The sequence below is a fragment of the Ictalurus punctatus genome, chromosome 5 (genome assembly GCF_001660625.3).
Source record: "Ictalurus punctatus breed USDA103 chromosome 5, Coco_2.0, whole genome shotgun sequence".
In the NCBI taxonomy this organism is placed as follows: domain Eukaryota; kingdom Metazoa; phylum Chordata; class Actinopteri; order Siluriformes; family Ictaluridae; genus Ictalurus; species Ictalurus punctatus.
This window is the reverse complement of record NC_030420.2, coordinates 3,426,459-3,449,011: the sequence shown is the minus strand read 5'-3', so window position 1 is coordinate 3,449,011 and position 22,553 is coordinate 3,426,459. Positions and strand designations below refer to the sequence as shown.

The 22,553-nt window shown below is 42.7% G+C and overlaps 2 protein-coding genes and 1 long non-coding RNA gene across 4 annotated transcripts in view; 2 read left to right on the top strand and 1 right to left on the bottom strand.

Annotated features, from left to right (window-relative positions):
* Nucleotides 1-10,894: 10,894 nt before the first annotated feature.
* Nucleotides 10,895-20,328, bottom strand: LOC124628169 (uncharacterized). The gene is made up of 5 exons (XR_008396405.1): nt 20,205-20,328; nt 18,307-18,376; nt 13,764-13,950; nt 12,836-13,069; nt 10,895-12,753 (listed from the first exon to the last, which is right to left on the bottom strand). It is a non-coding gene; the product is annotated as an uncharacterized LOC124628169 (long non-coding RNA).
* Nucleotides 14,579-18,374, top strand: LOC128632830 (golgin subfamily A member 6-like protein 7). The gene has a single exon (XM_053680086.1). It carries the CDS (start codon nt 15,927-15,929, stop codon nt 16,629-16,631), a length of 705 nt encoding a protein of 234 aa, XP_053536061.1. The 5' UTR covers nt 14,579-15,926; the 3' UTR covers nt 16,632-18,374.
* The window catches only part of kcnip3a (Kv channel interacting protein 3a, calsenilin), a 19,166-nt gene continuing 16,362 nt past the window's right edge, over nt 19,750-22,553 (top strand). The window contains exon 1 of one of the 2 annotated variants that reach the window (XM_017466848.3): nt 19,750-21,468. In XM_017466848.3, coding sequence (XP_017322337.1) covers nt 21,366-21,468 — 103 coding nt within the window. In that variant the 5' untranslated portion in view covers nt 19,750-21,365. The remainder of the gene's footprint in view (nt 21,469-22,553) is intronic. The other variant, XM_017466845.2, reaches the window with a different exon arrangement.

Sequence of the window (22,553 nt, the reverse complement as noted above, 5' to 3'; positions counted from 1 at the left end):
AATATTACTTTACACCACATCGCTGCATTCTCAATTAATGCACTTGTTTCTAATGTGTTTCTATGGTAACAAATTACACACGGACTTGCGTGGTGAATGATCCCCAAAAACGGATTTTAAAAACTGAAATTTTCTGTTTTGAAGATGTTTATTTCACATCCACTTATTTATCATTAACGTTCCGTAAGAAAAAACAAAACAACGTTTCTCGTGTGAATAGTTGTCATTAGCACTCGCGTGTAATTTGCACGTGAACCGAGCTTTCTTCAGGCTGAGTATATAAAGGCTTCAGTGAGAAGAGTGCGATGAGAGCGAGTCAGTGGAGGATAAACACTAATCAGGAAGAAGAGTCGGTGTGGATGTCGTCTGAAAAGGGTGTTATGTAACGTGTAATTATCACGCTGAGTGATTGTCAGTGACCTGACACATCGGATCACGTCACGGGACGACGTCGGCCCCGGAGGCGCCTGCGACGATGATGGCGGTGAATTGTTTTATGCTCCGTCTCTTTCCATGTTCACGAGCTAATTTTAGATTCACACAGTTGCAAATAAATTAATAAAAAAATAAAAAAATAACAGTTCGTTATTTCAGACAGCTTTCTGTAGAAATCTGTATTCCTGTTAGGCTTGTGCTGATACTGTCTATATTACGATTCAGAAGTCTCACTCTTCCTCTGGCTCTCTGTCTCTCTCTATTTCTGTCTCTCTACCTCTCGGTTTCTCTCTGTCTTTCTCTCTTTTTTCAAATTCTTTGTCTCTGTTTTTGTCTCTTTCATTGTATCTCTATTTCTCTCTCTGTGTCTGTCTCTATTTCTGTCTTTTTCTCCGTCTGTCTTTTCTTGAGCCTCTATCTGTGTCTCTCTCTGTCTAACTTTATTTCTGTCTCTCCCTATCTGTGTGTGTGTCTCTCTCTCTCCTGCAGGAGGATGGGAAGATGGTGGACGGTGGGCTGCTGGGTGATGCTAACGGCGTGGGTTCGGGCTCTGCGAGGCAGAAGGACAGTGGGAAATGGCAGAGGCCTCGGTTCACGCGGAAGGCCCTGATGAGGTGCTGCCTGCTCCGCTGGATCATCGCCAGCACCAGCCCTAAAGAGCAGGGTGAGTATGTACTGTACACACCCACACATAGGCTTACAGGTGAACAGGGAAATATGAGGAATTGATTAACTACATCAGGTAAAAATCTTGAGAGATATTATTTAACTTACTGTCTAGTCCACGTAAATATCAGGCCTGATCAGCCTTACTGTCATGGTTACTGGCAAATTAAAAAACAATGAGAGAATAACCAGTTAGTCAGCACACCAATTAACCAACGGTAAAGCCTAATTAAAAGTTTACATTGCAGTTCATTTCAATGAATCGTATCGGTGGTGAACCGAATCGTATCGGACCAGTAGTGAACTGAAGTGAACTCGGTGTCCCAGAATGCAATGCAGCTACATGATGCATCTGCGTACAGACAAAATAAAGACCGTGAAGAAATCAAATCAACTCATATCACCGCTGAATCGAATCATCTCAGAGCTGAATCTAATCATATCAATCCTGAACTGAATCATATCTATCCTCAACTGAATCATGTCAGTGCTGAACTGCATCATAATGTGTAAGTTCTGAACTGAATCATATCAGCCCTGAACTGAATCATATCAGTGCTGAACTGAATCATGTCAGTGCTGAACTGAATCACATCAATCCTGAACTGAATCATATCAGTGCTGAACTGAATCATGTCAGTGCTGAACTGAATCATATCAATCCTGAACTGAATCATATCAGTGCTGAACTGAATCATATCAATCCTGATCTGAATCATATCAGTGCTGAACTGAATCTTGTCAGTGCTGAACTGAATCACATCAATCCTGAACTTTATCACATCAATCCTGAACTGACTCATATCAGTGCTGAACTGAATCATGTCAGTGCTGAACTGAATCATATCAATCCTGAACTGAATCATATCAGTGCTGAACTGAATCATATCAATCCTGATCTGAATCATATCAGTGCTGAACTGAATCTTGTCAGTGCTGAACTGAATCATATCAATCCTGAGCTGAATCATATCAGTGCTGAACTGAATCATTTCAGTGCTGAACTGAATCATATCAATCCTGAACTGAATCATATCAGTGCTGAACTGAATCATATCAGTGCTGAACTGAAGCGAATTGAATCAGTAATGAAATGAATTGAAGAGTAATGAATCATTATTAGTTTACCTTGTTATATTTTTGTAGCGTATGATATGGTACTTATCAAGATGCGTATCGTATCATCTGAAAGACTCATATACGCGACATCACACATTTCTTTGTAAAGCAAACCATGGATGCAGACACTTTGCTCTTGATCATGCCCACAATATCTTGTGACAGTGTGTGTGTGTGTGTGTGTGATCTGTTTAGTTATTGATCTCAGCCGTTCAGTGATTATAGAAAGGGAACGTCGTTAGCGATTTGTATAAGATTTGTATAGATTGGTGGGCTTTTATGTCAGAAATCCATTCTTTAATTCTCGCTAACTAAGATCGGCGTGAATATCGTTTCAGTTTAGTCCTAAAATCGGCCGTGTAAAACAAAATGGAGGACACCAATATAGAAGGAGGCGTACAGTAAGAAACAAAGCTAAATAAGCTGATTTAATTATAGAAACTCATCAGTTCAGTCGTATTTGCGTGGCAGATGTTGTGCAGTTAACGCGGTTAATAGTCGACGTCCTGGTCTTGTTTTAATTTAGCCTGATATAGAGAGAGGATAATTGAATTTTGGAGCGATCAAAGCCAATGTTTAATTTTGTGTACCGAACACATCAAGCTCCTGTATGAAGTTTGGCTGCTTCTCCCCCTACGCCGTGCTGACTGATATTAGGACGCGCACAACAGATGGCACACGCCTGAAGCTCATAATGATCGCTGCACGCAACAAGCTTACACACACACACACACACGTGCACACACACACTGTAATGACTTTTGAATAGATTTGGATGTGACAAACATTAGAACACAAGCAATGACAGTGAAGCACAGGGGCGTCTAATTTCGCACACGCTGCTCCATCTGCATCAGCTGTGTTTGTTCAGGTGCAAAGCAAAATAATGGCACCCCTGAAAATGACCGCGTTTAACCTCATAAATCCCATATCTGTGTCTGTCAGTACAACATTTGAATATGAAAAGCCCTGTGAGGAAGCCACGAAGTCCCACAATGCACCACAAATGATTAGCAATCGAATAATTTATAATAAGTTCCTTTCATATTTCCTATAAATTATCTTCCTCCGGCAGCACGTCTTGGAGTGTTTTATTCTACTTACAAGAGCAGAAATATGCCATTGATTGCAGCTTTTTATTAATAATAATTTTTTAAAAAGCATGTTGTTTTAGGATGCCTTTCAACATCTAACCAGGAAGGACACGTAAATGACATGAAAGCTCCGCCTCCTTTCCAGTTCGGCACGGTGCATGAGTAATAAAGTCGTATATAAATAAATAAACAGCGTAGCATACGGAGAGCGCGAGCCAGAACGGGAGCTTTTTATACACATGCCGGGTTTTTGTGCTGCGGTATAATGACGCAGGGGGGAAATGCGCCGCAGGAGAAATGAGCAGGTGGCTACAGGTGGAGACTCGGGCAGCGTGCTGAAATGACCCATTTTCATTTCATTTTAGTAAAGATGGAACGATATCTAGTAATAAATCTAATGAAAACACCGCAGAGTTTACGTTTGCTCATGTTATTTGTACACACACACACACACACACACACAGAGTACATGATGTTTAAATTTCTAACAATTGAGAAATTCAGGGTAAAATCCTGTGAAACCAAAGTTAACAGCAAACCTAGGACCTAGGAGTGCATTCTGGAACCGATTTCCTTAAAAAGCTGTGATTAGTCTATGTGATTAAATTTGAATCGCATGGAAAGGAAAAATTTTGCAGGGGAAAATTTTTTCCCCCCACTGCAAGTAAGTGAGTGCGTACTGATAAAGATATGTTTAAAAAAGCCAAACTAAAGCAGCAAAAGAAATGAGGATGACACGGCAAGGAATCGTTATAATGCATACGATTCTAAATTTCCCAAGTCTGTTTATTATGCATTTAATATTCGGGCAATATTTAGCGATGGACAATGTGCATTAAAGGAATGAAACTCCCGAGTCACGCCGTTATAGGACGATCATCAACGACAGGGCGTTATACATCCACGACAGGGCGAATGGGATTAAGATAATCTTAATAAAGTTAATGGTTTCACCCAGGAGTTGATCAGTTTCCATTCCCCAGAGTGTCTCTCTTTTTAAATTAAAGCGCTGGTCTGTTAGTGCCGTGTAGTGGCTGGATGAAAAGTAAAGCAGCGCTCTCTCTCTCTCTCTCTCTCTCTCTCTCTTTGTCAGAAGCGAGCGATGGCTCCATCTAGGGTTCAGTAGATGTGCATCATTATGATCGTTCGAAAATGTTGACACAAGGCAGGAAAGTTTGCACACCCTCCAACAAACGAAGGATTTCGTTTATGAATAGTCGCCACGTTGGCTCTACATTATGACTTGGTCATAATCTACTGAAGTTGTTGTCAGTGACAGCAAAAAGTAAATATTTCTCTCTCTGATAAAAAAAAACAAAACAACAACAACCCCAAAACAAAACAAAATCAACAATACCGCCCAGATATATTTGTGTTCCGCAAAAGCACAAACAATGGAAATGTAACCTTGTTAGGTATGACAGTGTTCCTTAAAGATGCAGTTATTTCAATTATATCACTATACAATATATACAAGAAATGACAGGTGCAATCTTTTTATTTATTCTACCGTAATTTCCGGACTATAAGCCGCTACTTTTTTCACACGCTTTGAACACTGCGGCTTAAACGATGACGCGGCAAATTTAGGGATTTTTACGGGCTGACGAGCTTCACGCCGCCGAAACGTTCAGCCTCGTCACATCGGACCGATGAAATTGCCGAACAGGTCACCGTGGACCAATGAAACTGTTCGAATTAAATCAAACGCACTCGCACTAAATTCTTCAGATCAGTCATTTTGCGCTTCATGCACACACCAGCATCATGGAAAACGCACGAAGAAGTACCGGTCATTCCGATTCTGTTCGATTCCGACACTGAACAAGACGACTTTAGTGGTTTTAGTGCGCAGGAGGAAGATGAAGATCGCGATCAATGACTTTTCCTGGTAGGAAACTGTATTTTTAATTTTTTTAACCAGCCGTGTTACAGGCACTGTTCAGAAAAAAGCATTTACGGTACGTATTTAATTAAAAGTTTAAAAAAATCTTTGTGTAACATCTTTCTGTGTAAATTTTTCATGTTACAACGTGGACACCTAGGGCGTATAGACGAGTGCGGCCTATATATGTCCAAAATTTTTTTCTTTTTAAAGTTAGTGGGTGCGGCTTATATTCAGGTGCGCTCAATAGTCCGAAAATTACAGTACGTGTACAAACAACCTAGCGCGTAATAAACCGTATTTGTCTAAGCCATGACGTCAGCACAGGTGTTTACACGGGTCACCTTTTCCATTTGATTGACACCGCCATTTCACCGTCAATTTGGGATCACGCGATCGCGGAAACGAATGCAAAATCAAGCAACCGCCGCGATATTCGGAGGGTCAGCCAAATCCCGCTCCGATTCAGGAGTACAGCTAAAAGGTCTCATTGACCAACAAGCAGCACCGCGAAAGACCGTGCGCAACAATTTCTCGCGATTGTGATCTCGCCGATCCGAGTCGATTTCCATTAAAAAAAAGCACGAGTTTTTCCCAAGCATTTTTGGCCGCATCGATAAAATAAATGAAAAAATCGGCGGAATCCTGCGCAGATCGATTTCAGTCTGTCCGGGAAGAAAAACCGGCACGCGCCCGGCGCAGCCGGATAATTCTCATTTCAGGAACTTCCGGAGCGCTGTGTTCGATGGAATACAGAAGATGATTTCTGTCTAGAAGTTTCTCCTTCTCATCACCTCTGGACAACTTTTGGATCCTCTCGGTCAAAAGGAGAGAAACACGGAGCCTTTGTTTGAGATTTTTCCAAAGCCGTGGCGTCAGAAAACACATCAACGATGACCCTCCGAAGCACGTGCTAAACTGCTAGCTGTACGTTAGCTACATTAGCTAAAAATGTATAAATAAATATATAAACACACTAAAGGCGTCGGCACCAAACACTTCATGGCCGTTTGGTGTAAGAGATAAATTTGTCCCTTTTTAACACAGACTTCAGACTGTCTGAAAATGGACATACAAATTTGAATAAGATTTCCAATATCAATCAGATAAGAAATGCCCTACGCCAGCAGCTGAAACTGGAGTCGTCCCCTTTATCTCTCTCTCTCTCTCTCGCTCTCTCTCTCTCTCTCTCTCTCTCTCCCACCACTGTCTTCTATCTACATTCAAATGTTAATCTTCGAGAGAGACACCCGAAGTGCTACACACTGCATGGATCTCCTTCTAACCTTGTCAAAGCGATTCAATCGAAGACATTTTGCACTTTTCGGACCCTTCGGGCCGCTTTGTTTTTTTTTTCAGTCCTGCTCCAGGAGGCGTCTCCGGAGCAGATCTTGCGCGTCACGTCGGCAGAGGACGCCACTGTGATGTCAGACGTCTTTCTTTCGTCGGATATACCGGTGAGTTTGCCATGGATTGACCACGAGGTGAGATCAGGAGCGTGGAAGAATTCTCCTGGACAGTGTGAAGAAGTTTGCCTTAAAAGAAGTTTTAAAGGAAGTGGGTTTTTAAAAAAAAAAAAATTTCCCGGGTTTCACGCGTGGAGTTCAGCATGGAGGTGTTGATGAGATTTAAAGACCAGTGTCAGAAGGAGCTGGACAGAATCCTGCGCTGTTTCTTTGGATTCATCAGCGGCACTCTCGTTCAAGGTCAGCACAGCACCGCTTGGGTTCATCGTCATCCCTCCTCACGGTTCGGCTTATCTTCTTATCATCTTTCTGGCTTCTCCTTAAACTTTATTACCGCGCCGAGTGTGGCTCCCGGCAGATTTGCGTCGCGTACGTGAGAGGAACCGGTGCTGTATCGCAGAATGACCGTCCTCCGCGTTATGCGCTTACGATGCGTTCCGTTTGTCCTTCCGTCGTGCATTGATTTAATGTAAAACTATCTTTCTGCACTACCGTCATGTGTCATCATCTACTACCGTGTGTGTCCCGCCGGACTCCTTAAAGGTCAGATCTCACTCTCGTTGCTTCTGGGAAATTAGTTTTGAAGTCAGACAGTTTGAATTTTCTTACAACCGTACTTCTAGGTCTTCTTCATGTCCTTTGTTTTGGTTACGGAGTGCGTTTTTCGGAGGAAGCTTTCTTCAGAAACTTTCTTCCTTCGGACGTGTTTCCTCATAAAAAAATTTTTTATCACAAAAGGCACGTTCGACTTTCACATATACGAGTCCGGAATAGAGTGAAATTCATACTTTTGCTTTGTTTGCCGGTTGGTTCGGTTTATTTCCACACCGCACATTATTAAATGCGCATTAAACGGGCAGTGATGGCTCAGTGGTTAAAGGTTCTGGGTTACCGAGCAGAAGATCAGGAGTTCAAGCTTCAGCACTACCAAACTATCAATCAGAACGTTTACATGGACGCCAAAAATCCGATATTAAGACGATACTCCGATTAAGAAACTAGCGAGATTATTGATGACCTTGATCGGATTAAAGTCACACTCGAAGTAAACACGAATGGAATTAAGACGTGTGGAGTATTCCCTGTTTTAGTTGCATTATCGGCGTGCGTCACAGACACGTACACACCTTAATCACGCTGTTAACGTCGTGTGAGTTTTCACCGCATTGTGCGACGGGACACGATCACACACGGCAGCGCTCGACCGTTTGACGGCAAACAAGAGAGCACGGCCGCGTCCCAAACCGCGTATCACATACTATACAGTAGGAGAAATACATGTATCTCGACTACTTTATAGACGGTAAGTACACGGTTTGGGACGCAGCCCACGGCTTCAAGCGGTCGTCTGTTTGCACGTACGGCACGACAATTAATTAACCGCACTTGAAGCTTTCGTAAAATTACAAATAAAATCACCCAAAAGTGTATACGGTCCCATAACGAAGACCGACCGTATGTCGATACGTGAAATTCTGGAGGGGACGGCGTGACGCGGTGACGTAATGACGTGTGCCGTTAATCGATCTGTGTTCTATAGCACGTAAAACGGGTACATGAAAGGAGTATTCTAAAAGCGACTCATGTAAACACCTTAATCAGAATATCATACGTCTTATTCAGAATAAGGTCAATAATTAGATTACTGCTGTCCATGGAAACGTAGTGACTGTTGTCCTCTTGGGCAAGGCCCTTAACTCAATTGCTCAGTTGTATAAATGAGATAAACGGAAGTCGCTCTAGATAAGGGCGTCTGCCAAATGCCATAAATGTAAATGAGCCAGGTTGGTCAGAAATAGATGGAAAAAAGAGAAGCAAACCTTTCCCAGGTTCACAGACGCACGTGTTTATTATCTCCAGAACACATCTCATTTTTTCTGCAGTGCTACAGCTCTGTCGTTTGGCTTAGTTTAGTGGTTCACGTCTAGAAAACAAAAAAAACCCCACACGCTGCAACTCAAAATCACACGGCACGTTTGAGAAAAACATTGCGCAGCCGAGTCGATTCCGAGTCATTAAGTTATTAATGATGTAGAATTGCTAGATGGCTTCGGAATCATGTCTGCAGATATTGTTATACAGTATCCAAACTAATAAAATTAGGTACGGCAATTAGGATTGATTAGTCAAACATTTCTCCAACAAGATTGAGTGATGAAAAAAAAACAACAACATTTTGTTGCCTGAAAGCAGTAGAAAGACAGCTTGGGTTTCCCCTCCCTCCCTCCCTCCCTCCCTCCCTCCACTCTCCGCCCACACACACAGATTGATGGAAGATTGTTTTCCAAAGCCCCGAAAGCACAACATCATCATCATCATCATCATGCTTGATTCAACTGTCAAAAAAAACCCGAACAGACAGTCTCTAATAAGAAGACGAGGAAAGAACCCCCAGAGCATTTCATTTCACACTCGGATCAGAGCGGTGAAGTCAGGGTCAGCGGGGAGCGAATTATCCCAAATCTCTCCGAAATGAAGGCCGAATCCCTGCAGTGAAAAATCACCGAGCGGATGGGATCAGCCGCTCACGACACCGTTATCGGCACCGTATGTGTGCGATGATGATGATGACGACGACGACGATGATGAAAGTGCCTGAAGAGAGAAAGAAACCAGTGCAGGGTTTTAAACAGATTCAGAAGTTCATAATGAAGACTTTAAATAGGAACACTCAGGCTTCAGGACTAGCGTGTGAAAGTCCTGCAAATACAGGAAAACTCCGCCCTGAAGGTCATTAACCATATATTATAATATATATACCATATATATATATATATATATGGGTATGGCTATAATGGCTTAGTGGTCAGCACGTTCGCCTCACACCTCCAGGGTCGGGGGTTCGAGTCCCACCGCTGCCTTGTGTGTGCGGAGTTTCCCCATGCTGCAGGGTTTCCTCTGGGTACTCCGGTTTCCTCCACCGGTCCTGATTGGCGTGTCTGTAGTGTATGAACGGGTGTGTGAGTGTGTATGTGATTGTGCCCTGCAATGGATTGGCACCCCGTCCAGGGTGTACCCCGCCTTGTGCCCGATGCTCCCTGGGATAGGCTCCAGGTTCCCCTGTAGGATAAGTGGTATAGAAAATGGATGGATGGATGTACATTAGCAATATTGCTTATAGCACTGGGAAGAAACAACAAATGGTCCAATTTGGTGTTGATCCTTTTCTGGTTTGATCACAATAATGGCAGTAATAATTCGGTTTGAAGGATAAGCTGACCAAGTACTCCTCCGCTGTGCTTACTCGAATCAGCTCACTTGAATGATTTAATGATGAATCATTTTATTCACCGGTAAATCGGTCCTTGCCTCAGTCGCAATGATAAGATGTCCTCTGTAGATTTTAAAAGGATGATGCTATTAACTAATCATTAATATGTAATATATAGTGGCATCTTTATTGGCTGGAGACAGTGGCGATCGATTTATGAATCTTCCTCTGATTTAAAAAAGCAACTCTTGTTTTTGTCTTCTTCTGTTCTGTTATTTCACCAACTTCTCTGTCTTGAGACAAATTCAACCACTATAGACGTGATCCCAGTGTCCCCTGCAGCGGTCACTCTTCTGTCAGGTCAGTCAGGTCTCGAATGACGCCTCTGCGTCTCCCGGGGGACCTTGTCTTTCCCCCCGGCGCCGAGGTGTTCTTTAAATGAAGAAAAGAATATATATATATATATATATATATATATATATATGTGTGTGTGTGTGTGTGTGTGTATATATATATGGCTTACATTCATAGTTATCAATCTGATTATTTTTATCGTTACATTATTTTTATCATTACATACAATTAACGGTTGCTTTTAACAGAAAATGACTTCACACATTCATTGGGATGCAGCACTAGTGTTTGTCATTTCCTGGTTTGATCGTAGCTCCGCCCTTTCACCTGTATGCCTTCAGTAAGTTGTCTTTAATAGGTTACTGGATGTTGGTTCGGAACCTGTGTCAGCGTTACAGTAACTAAAATGTCACTCCCGACCAATCTGAGCTCGTTTTCTGGGGCATTTCTAAGGCAGTGAGGTGCGAGACCATCAGGACAATTCAGAAATGAAGATTTAAAAACGATTCTAAAAGATTTAAAAGCGGACCGATTTAGCTGCATGTAATACCTGCATGGTCACATGGCATGGCAACGTTTCTCTTCATTTTCATTTTCTTTTAAGTGGCTACTTCAAACAGAAAGGCCTGGGAAGAGGAAGAGGGGGGGGGGGGGGGGGGGGGGGGTGTGCGCGTGTGTGTGTGTTCTGTTTTAAGCTAAATGTCACGACTGGACGGGTCTTTTGATGTCTCTTTAACAGACAGGTGGACACAGACACACACACGCACACACACATCATCATCATCATCATTATCGACTTAGATGTCGTCACCAAACAATGTGAAGAGCCTTTTGAAGAGATCCAGACACGTGTCTCGACACGTACACGCGCACAAACACACACACACATACACGTGAGTGTGAAGGTCTTTTCCTTCCCCATCAGTGTCTCTATAGTCGCGAGCTTGGAGCTGGCTACGTCGTACTCGTATATATTCGTTCTGCTCAGCGTGGACGCCTGAGCTCACTCCATCAGGTGGACATGGGGAGTGTGATCGCCACGCTGTCTTTCGAGGCACGTCGCCGTTTATCTCGCCCCAGCTTCCTGTCCGAGTGTCGGCACGGTATGGCACGCTATCAGCGCTCAGGTAACACAGTGCTTGCCAACATACACGCACACACACACAGACACACACACAAACTCATACAGCTGTGTGTGAGCGGATCAGAGTGCGAAAGTTAAACGGATCAGAGTGCGAAAGTTAAAAGGATCGGAGCGCGAATGGTAAATGGATCGGAGTGCGAAAGTTAAATGGATCAGAGTTAGAAAGTTAAATGGACCGGAGTGCGAAAGTTAAACGGATCAGAGTGCGAAAGTTAAAGGGCTCAGAGTGCGAAAGTTAAATCATTTGTAACAATTCTCATGGACGTACAGTTACTTCTTTACTTCTTTACAGTTACTTCTTTCAAGTTCAACACCTGGAACCAACCCTGGACCTCTTATTTCCGTTATCTGCCATGAAATAACAAGGAAACAGGTTACACCTGGCCATGAAACTGCTTATCAGTCGGTTGTCCAGTTACTTTTGAGCCTGTGAGAATGGAGGGACTCTGTAAGTAAATGTAAACGGTTAATGCAATATTTTTGTTAAACCCCTTGAATTCAAGCTGAAGGGCTACACTTCAATCACGTCATTGCTTCATTTCAAATCCACCGTGGTGGTGTACAGCGGCAAAATCACAAAAACTGGGTCACTGTCCAAATACTTACGGACCTGACTGTATAGAGAGACTTGTATGGTTTTTTGGGGGGTTCGGACTGCGTACGTTCAAATTTAATATATGTTTATAATACCTTATATAAAATTTATCTTTCAATATAGGAAAATAAAAAAATTGATGGTCTTCAAAGCAAGGCCCGGGACGAATTCTCAGAAATTCTCGAATGTCCTGGTAGATGGACTCGGTCCTGCTGCGTGTCCCGCCGCGTGTCCCGCTGTCATCTACACATTCATAAACACTCGTAAATGCACGTGTTTCGATTGGTCTTCTTTAGAGTCTGATACTCTAAACCAGAAACTGATACACCGAACCAGAAAGAGTCAGATTCTCATACACCGAACCAGAAAGAGTCAGATTCTCATACACCGAACCAGAAAGAGTCAGATTCTCATACACCGAACCAGAAAGAGTCAGATTCTCATACACCGAACCAGAAAGAGTCAGATTCTCATACACCGAACCAGAAAGAGTCAGATTCTCATACACCGAACCAGAAAGAGTCAGATTCTCATACACCGAACCAGAAAGAGTCAGATTCTCATATACTGAACCAGAAAGAGTCAGATTCTCATACACCGAACCAGAAAGAGTCAGATTCTCATACACCGAACCAGAAAGAGTCAGATTCTCATACACCGAGCCAGAAAGAGTCAGATTCTCATACACCGAACCAGAAAGAGTCAGATTCTCATACACCGAACCAGAAAGAGTCAGATTCTCATACACCGAACCAGAATCAGTCTTTTCCTCATTACGGTCAGCCTGAAAGGACAGAAAATTTACGTTAGAAGGTGAATCCGATCACGGTGTACGGTATGATTTATTTAACATGAATTTCGCTCACATGTCCTCGGTGCGTGATCGGCTCCTGTGGGTCTTTACTGGGAGATGATTCGTGTGCTGAAAAGCAGAGAAAACTAACTTTGTGTTGTAATTTGTGTGTGTGTGTGTGTGTGTGTGTGTGTACACTTACATGTCACTCTGTAAAAGCAGCAGTAAATAACGATAATCACGACTAGTGCTACGATCACCATGGCTCCACGTGCCAGGGTGCCATAACTTACGTACAGCTTCCATCCTGGAGGGAAAAAAAACATATGACGTCAAAAGTGCTGAAAATAATATACTCTGTGAATTTAATCCTGCAAACGAGTCATAAAGAGGTCAACCGTGGCGAAAAGTTTGCGCTTTATTTATTTTTTTTCTAAAGTATCGTTGTGTGGGATTTCTTACACTTCACCTGAGCAGAATTTTAAAAAATAATAATAACAACATTAAATTTGATTAACGAACATTGTTTTTATTCCTGACATTTTCATTAAGAAATGTTGTGTGGTTTTTGTTTTTTTTTTTCTTTTCAATTCAACGTGTACAGTTTAATTTACTGTATTATCTATATTTAAAATATCCAAAAACAACCCCCATTTAGTTGCAACACCATCCGGATCTGGATTTCATTTCGAATAACGTATTCTTTTCATTAACACTGATTGGACACTGTTTAAATTTCACTTAAGTGTCATTTTGACATTGAATTTATTTTTGAGTTAAATTAATTTTGGTACAACTTTCACTTTTTTTATTTTTTATTTTTTTATTTTTTGAATTTGGAACAATATGTATTCATATCAGCAAGAAGTGCTTTATTCAGAAAGGACAAAAATCAACAAAATCGCACGTTGCAGACGTGAACGTTCGCGACTTTATATCTCAGACTGACGTGCTGGATGATCGATTCGAACGAATCATTCGATTCTGAATAGCTTACTTACTTGTCCGCTGTGCGATGGTGTTCGCTGTCGTTCGCTTCTATCGCTGCTCCGAAACCTCAGCTCTTCTTTCCTCTCCAAAAGTATTTCCACCCACACGTGAAACTCGACTTTAGGGTTGTCACAGTCGTGTGAGAAAGGTATCGTTGTTGCTTTCTTTCTCGTTATGTGAATTTAGCTCTGTGGTTAGCTGCCCAAAAAAACACACACCACAAGCAGCACAAAAAAAAAACCCCTCTGGACTATGAACAGTTTTAGCTTTGTTTCATGAGAAGAAGATATCATGCTTTTCATGATAAATTATTAGCTATTTAATTAGCAATAAACTATTAAGTCATAAATATTAAAGCTTTACGTTAGCTTTAGTGTTGCTCGAGTGCAGTGTTCTATGGAGTTATTATCTCATTGTGCAGGGTGTGTGTGTGTGTGTGTGTGTGTGTGGATCTGTTGTACATCGAAGGTCTCAAGAAATTATTTTCGCTATACGTCGAAGACATTTGTGTTTGAGATGAAAAGATGAAATGACGACAGATCAGAATTTCCGCTTTTATTTCCTCATATTTATATCTAGAGGTGTTAAAAACGTAGAAGATGGCACCTTTTGTCAGTGAGCAGAAATATTGGAGCAGTTAGGTGTGTCTTGCTGCCCAGGTGTGCCTTGTTAAGTCGATCGTTCAAAGTAAACGAATAGCTCTGAATGTCTAAGGTCTCGGTTTGAGCCCAAGGTTTCGCCTGTGAAGACTGGATTTGTTGTTAAAAAGGATAAACCAACATGAAGACCAGAGAGATGTCTATGGGAGAAAAGCAAGAAATGTGGATTCAGTGGGTGGAAAGTTCGGAAATTAAAACTAAACGAAAATAAATATTAAAGGCGTTAAGGTGGGCGGGGACAGAGGCTGTCTATATAAAAAAACGTAAGAACCCCTGCTCTGTGGTCTATATTAGCACCTAGCTACACACACTCCATCTTCCATATACAGTCTGGGAGCAGACTTTGTCAGGTCAAACCATCCACCGTGTGCTCACCTGCTACAATGCAAGTCTCAAGGAAAACCTGTACTCACTATACAAATAAGTTAATATCACAAATTTGCTTTCTGGTGACCTAGAAATAGTGCAGAATCTTGAATACTTAACATGCAAGATGCTAAACATTTTTCCAAACTTTCTGCTTATTTGCAGGCTTTAAATCAAATAAATTCCAGATTTTCAATACGTTCTCATACTTTTGGACACCGCCGAACGTCCCTAGTATTTAAACTTTTATGCTGGATCAATATTAGATACACAATACTGGATTTCTAAGCCGCAGAGAGATACGAGAAGATAAGTGGATGAATATCCACTAGAGGGCGCCGTCTGAACTGTGAGGAGGATCTGTAATCGTTGGAGGAGCAGGAGATAAAGGAAATGTGGCTCAGTGGTGATAGTTCGGTGCTGTGATTTTTGATTGGAAGGTGTTAGGTTCAAATCCCCAAAACTGCCACTGAGTAAGAACCTCAGAGTTCAGTGGAAATGGAAATTTATGTTACTTAGACAACTGGTGTCTGTTTATAAAAATGGACAAAAGAGCTAAAACAGTCATGGGTCTGTCTTGAATTCTTCCTCAGCATAAAGTGTGGAGACACTGAACACCTGGATCACTGTCAGGTAAGAGGCGTGGCCTAAAGTTTCAAGGTGGAAAGCTTTCACTTTTGGCTTCTCTATTAAAGATGCAATAGTCCTGAAAACTTACAGACCATTTCTTTCTTACTTAATGCATCTTTAATATTCCAAGCAGATAATCTTTTCCTATCTGTAATTATTATTTAGTCATGTGCAGATTATGGTGCTTGTTTGTTCCCTGTTGGTGTCCTAAATCTGGCCCAGACAGTTGGACTGGCTCATTAGAAAGCCGATAGACATTAGGGAGCGTGATGGAGGAGCTGCTTTCTCATCAACTGACTCAGCAAATTCTGCAGAGTTTCCAGGCAAGAGATCAGGCCAAGTCAAGTTTCCCAAACCTTTCAGAGTCCCATAATGCATTAGACTTGTTCTGTGTGTGTGTGTGTGTGTGTGTGTGTTTCTGTAAATATATTTGTATATTTATATAGTAATGATATAGTGTGAAAGTCTGAGACAGAAGTCCAAAAGTCTGAGAAAGAAGTGCGAAAGTCTGAGCCACAAATGCAAAAGTCTGAGACAGGAATGCAAAAGTCTGCGAAAGAAGTGCGAAAGTCTGAGACAGGAATGCAGAAGTCTGAGAAAGAAGTGCGAAAGTCTGAGACAGGAATGCAAAAGTCTGAGACAGGAATGCGAAAGTCTGAGACAGGAATGCAGAAGTCTGAGAAAGAAGTGCGAAAGTCTGAGACAGGAATACGAAAGTCTGAGAAAGAAGTGCGAAAGTCTGAGACAGGAATGCAAAAGTCTGAGACAGGAATGCAGAAGTCTGAGAAAGAAGTGCGAAAGTCTGAGAAAGAGGTGCGAAAGTCTGAGACAGGAATACGAAAGTCTGAGAAAGAAGTGCGAAAGTCTGAGACAGGAATGCAAAAGTCTGAGACAGGAATGCAGAAGTCTGAGAAAGAAGTGCGAAAGTCTGAGAAAGAGGTGCGAAAGTCTGAGACAGGAATGCGAAAGTCTGAGAAAGAAGTGCGAAAGTCTGAGACAGGAATGCAAAAGTCTGAGACAGGAATGCAGAAGTCTGAGAAAGAAGTGCGAAAGTCTGAGAAAGAGGTGCGAAAGTCTGAGACAGGAATGCGAAAGTCTGAGAAAGAAGTGCGAAAGTCTGAGACAGGAATGCAAAAGTCTGAGACAGGAATGCAAATGTCTGAGACAGAAGTCGAAAACTCTGAGAAAGAAATGCGAAAGTCTAACATAGAAGTTGAAAAGTAAAAGTCTGCTCTAATGTATTAACCCTTGTGTGTCCTTATGGACATTTTGGTCTTTTTCATTTTTGTTTTTTTTAATCATTTTGTCTGTGTTGATGCAAGCAGCATACATTTTTGCAAAAGGTGTGTATTTTTATTGGAATTTGAATATTTCATAAATCTATTTTAAACTAGGTACACAAAATAGTTACACTCAGGACTTTAAGGATAAAAATGTCCCCACTGAAAATCATTTAGTCTGCAATATTTAATCCCCGTGATGTTTAAGAATAAATTATTTTGTTCACAAGGTTTCAAAACATTGAATTTTTTTTTTTTAAATTCCTGAAACGTGTAGTATTTTCTCAGGTTTAGCCTCTGGGGAAAATACATGCTTTTCCTTTTTACTGATTGTGTGTGTGTGTGTGTGTGTGTGTGTGTGTGGATATCACAGTTGCGATTTGTATGCGTGGACTGAACATTTTACGTGTGCGTGAACAGTTTGAAATTAAGAAATGATCCGACCCCATGTATACGAGCCAAAGAAGATTCCTGAGCTTTGAAGATTTCCGTGTTCTGTAAAGAAACCGGTGTTTGAAGGGTTAAAATCCTGAAAATGAATGAACGTTTGGTAATTATGATCAGAACTGATGCTGGTTTTAAATAAATAAATAAATAAATAAATAAAAAAAAATCGACGTTAGTGAAAGTGGAAAAAAAATCTGAATATATAATATTTTTCTGACAGTTTTTGCACCTGGACATTTTTCTCCTCTACGGACCCATGTGTGTACCTTTTTGAACCGACACACAAGGGTTAAAAACAATATTCCTACACTACTTTATCCCAGTAGCTCGAACCAGACTTTTCAACTTTCTACACTTTTACATTACCGTCCTCGAGCCCTATCGATTAACAGATGACCCGGGCTGCACCCGTGGAATATCTTTACAGCGCCTTCTCTGCTTATTTTGATATAATTACGAGCAGAGCTTTATGAGAGAGATGGAGATGGCGTACAGGGGATAAAGTGGTGTGTCAGCAGCCGCTTGTCTCTTTAGCCGTGTTTAAGAGCTGCTGATGGCCTAATGGTCTTACAGGAACCTGTTCCTGTACCACTCAGACCTACTTCCTGCTCGCTGCCAGCACTTCTGCTGATACCGGTCATAAACGCAGAATTCGAAGGAACACTCCGTAACAGTAGTAGTGAAGTTGTAATTGTTAGCATTAGAGCAGCTGATGTACTGACATCATTCCGATGGTCCATCGGGGTCAGGTTTATGTAAAGGAGAGGCTTCCATTTAATGAGGGGGGACAATGATGATGAAGCTCAATATTGAGGAAATCGATAGACTTTCCGAGGGCTATCTCTGAGGCGGCTCGAGAGAGAGTGATATAGAGAGAGAGAGAGAGAGAGATAGTGGGAGAGACAGCTTTTGATTTCACCTTCACTTAAAGCTGCCATTACGGCTGTATTGATCTTTTTATCTAACTGTACTGTTCTAGCACTCAAGGACTCCCCCCATCTCTTTCTCTCTCTCTCTCTCTCTCTCTCACTCTCTTATTCTTCATCATCTTTCGCATCATTTTCTCACTTTATCTCTTATATTTATCGTCACGCTTTTAGATGATATTTCACCAGACCTTTATGTTTGCCCCATTACACAGGATAAATCAGCTGGTTTTTGGTGGAATTTACCTTTCAAATGCTTTTGAGTTTGTTTACCACCTGTGTCTTTGTGCCATGACGTTGACAGAAGTGCAAAAGTCTGAAAGACACACACACACACACACACACACATATATATATATATATATATATATATATCCAGGAATGCATGTCAAAAAGAAACAAGGAGTGAAACATGAAAGCACGGATTTTTGGTAGTGAATGCGTGGGAGGACTTCGCAACGGGACAGCAGGGTATACATACAGAAACGAATCAAGGGATAAACGCAGGACAGGTGCACACATTGGGTAACAGACCAATGACAAGACAGGGGCGGAGACAGGACTAGAACCAAAACAATAACCCTATCCGGACAGGATTCAATTTAAATGGGGTCCAGGGGTAATTTCCTATTTTACAGGAGCTCACCTGGGACTTTATTATTACTGTCCGGATTAGCCTCGGTGGTGTTTTTCTCCGTCCTCCTCTGAGAAAATTACAGACCGAATTCCTCCCCCAGTCCAAGGACATACGTTGTAGGCTGATTGGCATTTCCAAATTGTAAGTAGTGTGTGAATGCATGTGTGACTATTGGCATCCCATCCAGGGTGTCCCACTCCTTGTGCCCCGAGTTCCCCGTGATAAGCCCCAGGCTCCAGGCTCATAAGCGGTATGGAAAATGGATGGATGGATGCTCATGTCCTTGATTTTCTATGCAGTTTCCTCACGTTGGAAAATAAAGATGTATGACTGCTGCTACTTGCTGAATTTAGTCTCGTAGCACGCATATCACTGACCCCCCCCTCAGATATTAACCATTTCCCGAGACGCCAAAAAACGAGAAATGGATGCTTCTGGAGGCTGATTCTTTGTGATTATTGTTTCCTTGTGTTTGTAAATTGTTGCTGAGGACTTTGATTCGGCCCAAACTGAAAGAATAGCCATCGTCCCTTCTCTGCTCCAGCACCTCTTCGAACGCTTGGACACCATGATGTGAATGGAGCGTGATCATATGACCGTATGATCCAATCCAAATAGGCCTAAAGGCATGGGGAGAAACTTCAACGAAACCCACATGGAGTACAAAGGATAAGTCGTATACGGTCTCATCGCAGATGATTGACGCGTTGGTCTTCCTGGAATCGGTGCTTATGCAGATTAATTCCCCATAAATGTTTCACTAATTACTAAGGGCATGTTTGAACGGGGGTTGTTAGCTTCTCATTTAGGATTTTTGCAGCGATCTCTTTCCTCTGGCCTGTGGTGTTCGTCGACGGTTCAGACCAGCAGACGCAGCTGTTGTTTTTAGAGGGATTACTCACTGTCTCCGGTTTTCCCACAGAGGCCGAGTCCTGCATCGTGTTATTCGAGTCGATATGATGAAAGACGTGAGAGGGAGGGGGGGGGCAGGGGGACAATGCAGACGAGTTGTATGGGTCGACCAAGACCAAGGCTGGGGGAGAACCAGAGGGAAGGGGAGGGTGTCCCTGGAATCTGATCCCCCTCACTCAGGCTCGATTTGGGAATTTGACTTTCCTCCATGTCCCCGAACAGAGTGAAAGAGAGAGATAGAGAGAGAGGGGGAGAGGTTGTGGTAAGGCCCCGAGGGTCGGACAGAAAGAGCGAGCCAGTCTGATAATGTGTTAAGGGCGGTTTGCGAGACAAAAACAACAACAACAAAAAAAAAGCAAGGGATGGATGGAAGAAAGGACGGAATGGGCAGACGAAAGAGAAGACAAGGGAAAGCAGTAGAACAGAGGATGGACAGAGAGGTGAGGGAAAACAGCAACAGGACCAAGAGGTCGACACTGAAGAATTTCCAAAAGAGGCGGGGGAGAAAGAGCGTGAAGAGCAGTACGGGTTGAAAGGAGAGACAGAAGCTTCGTAACTGCTGACAGGGTAGAAAGAGAAGAGGAGTGCGCCTAACCTGATGGGAGAGCCCGACGGAAGAGGAGGAGGAGAAGTCAAGCTACATTCGTCCGTCCATTATCTCTCCCTCATACCTCATTTGAAAGTTCAGCAGCAGCCCTCACAGGAAGGAGGCGTTTATCAGGGTTATCCCGTGCCAGATCTCGAACAAACACCAAAGCAACACCGTGGGGAGCAATAATCCGGATCGTACCTCTGTGGATCTACGCCTGGACGCCGACGTCTTCACCTCAGAGAGTCGCGGCACTGACTTGAAGATCTTCTCGTTCGTCTGGAGGATGCAAGGAGTTTTGGCTGAGTTGGGAAAAATAAATGGACGAATAGGAGGCTGACGAAGGACTCGATTTCGTAATCTGCAGCGATTTCGCTCAGATCGATCAACAGAGCCTCTGTAGTATGGGAAGTTTGTGAATACGTGGCGTGTGATACAGGACAGAGTGCGGTGTGGTTACATGATTTATATCGGGATTAACACGCCACCAGGTGATCAACTCAATACTCCAGAAATGTTCCTCTAATTACTCATATTACGATGACGTTTAATAAAGGTCAGTATTTCCAGTCTGTCAGCTGACCGAGCTCGCTCAATCCAGGTCCTTATTTCTTTCATCTCTCCAGCTGTTTCAACCTTCTCGTGAAAGTTCTTATCGAAAGCTACGTGTTTTTGGAGACCAGTGGCGGCGGGATCGCACATCTGTCAGTGGCACGGTTTAAAAAGACTCTGTTGTTGACACTTGCGAATAACATCCACGGCGCATGATGGCTTTTGCACGTCTGGACTGTGTAAAAGCGCAGCAATCCGCGCCTTTATTTATGCGCGCCTGCTCTCGGGAGGAATGACCTAACATGGAAGCGCTGACTTCTCCACTCATCACCAAAATAAATGAGGCCGGAGAGGACGCGTCGGATTTTTTTTTTTCTTTCTCCTTCTTCTTTTCTCGTGCGCACGTCTGCTCGTACGGCTGACGTTTTCTCATAAATATCTCTCCCTTCCTCTGTCTTCGTCCCGTTCGACCGAATGAAACTCTTTTTGAACTGAGGCAATCTGAGCGCTTCAGCGCCAAGTATCATGGCCCTTGCTGGTACGCACTAGCTCCATTCCTTCCTTTTCAGCCAAAGCCTTCCTCTCACAAAGAGGGCCTGTAAAATCCTCTCAGTCATGAGTATCCAGGGTATGGAACTGTTTGCCATAGCAGTGGTCATTATTCTCTTCGTGGCCGTCCTTAAGCAGTTTGGCATCCTGGAGCCCATGTCTCTGGAAGGTAAGGAGCACAGCTGGAGCCGTACATCACACTCGAAGGCAGGCGTTGACTTGATCGAGTGCCGGCGTGTGTGTTTATGACAGCGAGGCACTCGGATAATTTCACATTACACTTTGCAGGTGTGACAGAGGAATTTGTAGTGGCTCAGATGGCAAATAAGGGATGAAATAGAGGCCGAGGCTCGCCGTGACAAATGAGGTTGTCCTGAATGTTAACAATATGCAGAAATATTGCTCTTTAGTTGTTAATATTATCAGTTATAATAGTAATAGTCTTTATTTTGATTGTTTGGAGCTATATTTACAATTCCTCAAGGCTGATTTGAGTTGCCTTCCTTTCCTCGCCACTGAGATTCAATTACGCAACCAGTCAGATTCCCTCTGCGTCTCGATTCTTCGATTATGTTCTAGCAAGGGTGTCCCTCGGGTACGGCAGCTGCCCCACCTTTGTACCGCCGGCAGCACCAAAATGATATCTGATCATTTGCTATGAAGCACCACGTTTCACGTTCAACGGAGTGTATCATAGAATCGTTCATTCACCGTGCATCGAAAAGAAAAAAATGTGTTCGAAATGTTATTGCGCAATATCCCTCGGGGGGGAACCTGTAAAGCTTTACGTACTGCAGAAGCCGGACATGGACGTTTGAAAGCTAAGAACCTTTCGGTCTTTGAATCTTTAGATGGGTAATGGTGCTAGCATCCTAAAACGTTTCTACCCGGGAGCTTTTGTGAATGGGAAGTCGTCCATTGTAGGGTTTCCACGTAGAGCATTTAAAGGTTCCTCCGAGAGATACAGAGATATACAGGTTTGTCACCTGGTCAACAAATCTACCACGTTTTCTTCTGTAGTTTGTCGGTTGTTCAAGCAATCAACAAACTGTAGTTGAGGCCACTTCTACACAAGGGTTCTCGGATATATGGGGTTTCTGCTTCGAACCCTTTCTGATAGAGAAACACTCTGGTCTAAGGGTTTCTCCAGTGGGACAGCCAAAGAACCCTTAAGGATTCTAAACAATTGTAACGTAATGACTGCTCATTCTGAGATACCGAAGGAAAAGAAGACATTCTAATGATGCAAATAAA

Excerpts from the sequence above, each read along its gene's own strand:
- LOC128632830 (XM_053680086.1), top strand. The coding sequence starts at position 15,927 with ATGCAAAAGTCTGAGACAGGAATGCAAAAGTCTGCGAAAGAAGTGCGA.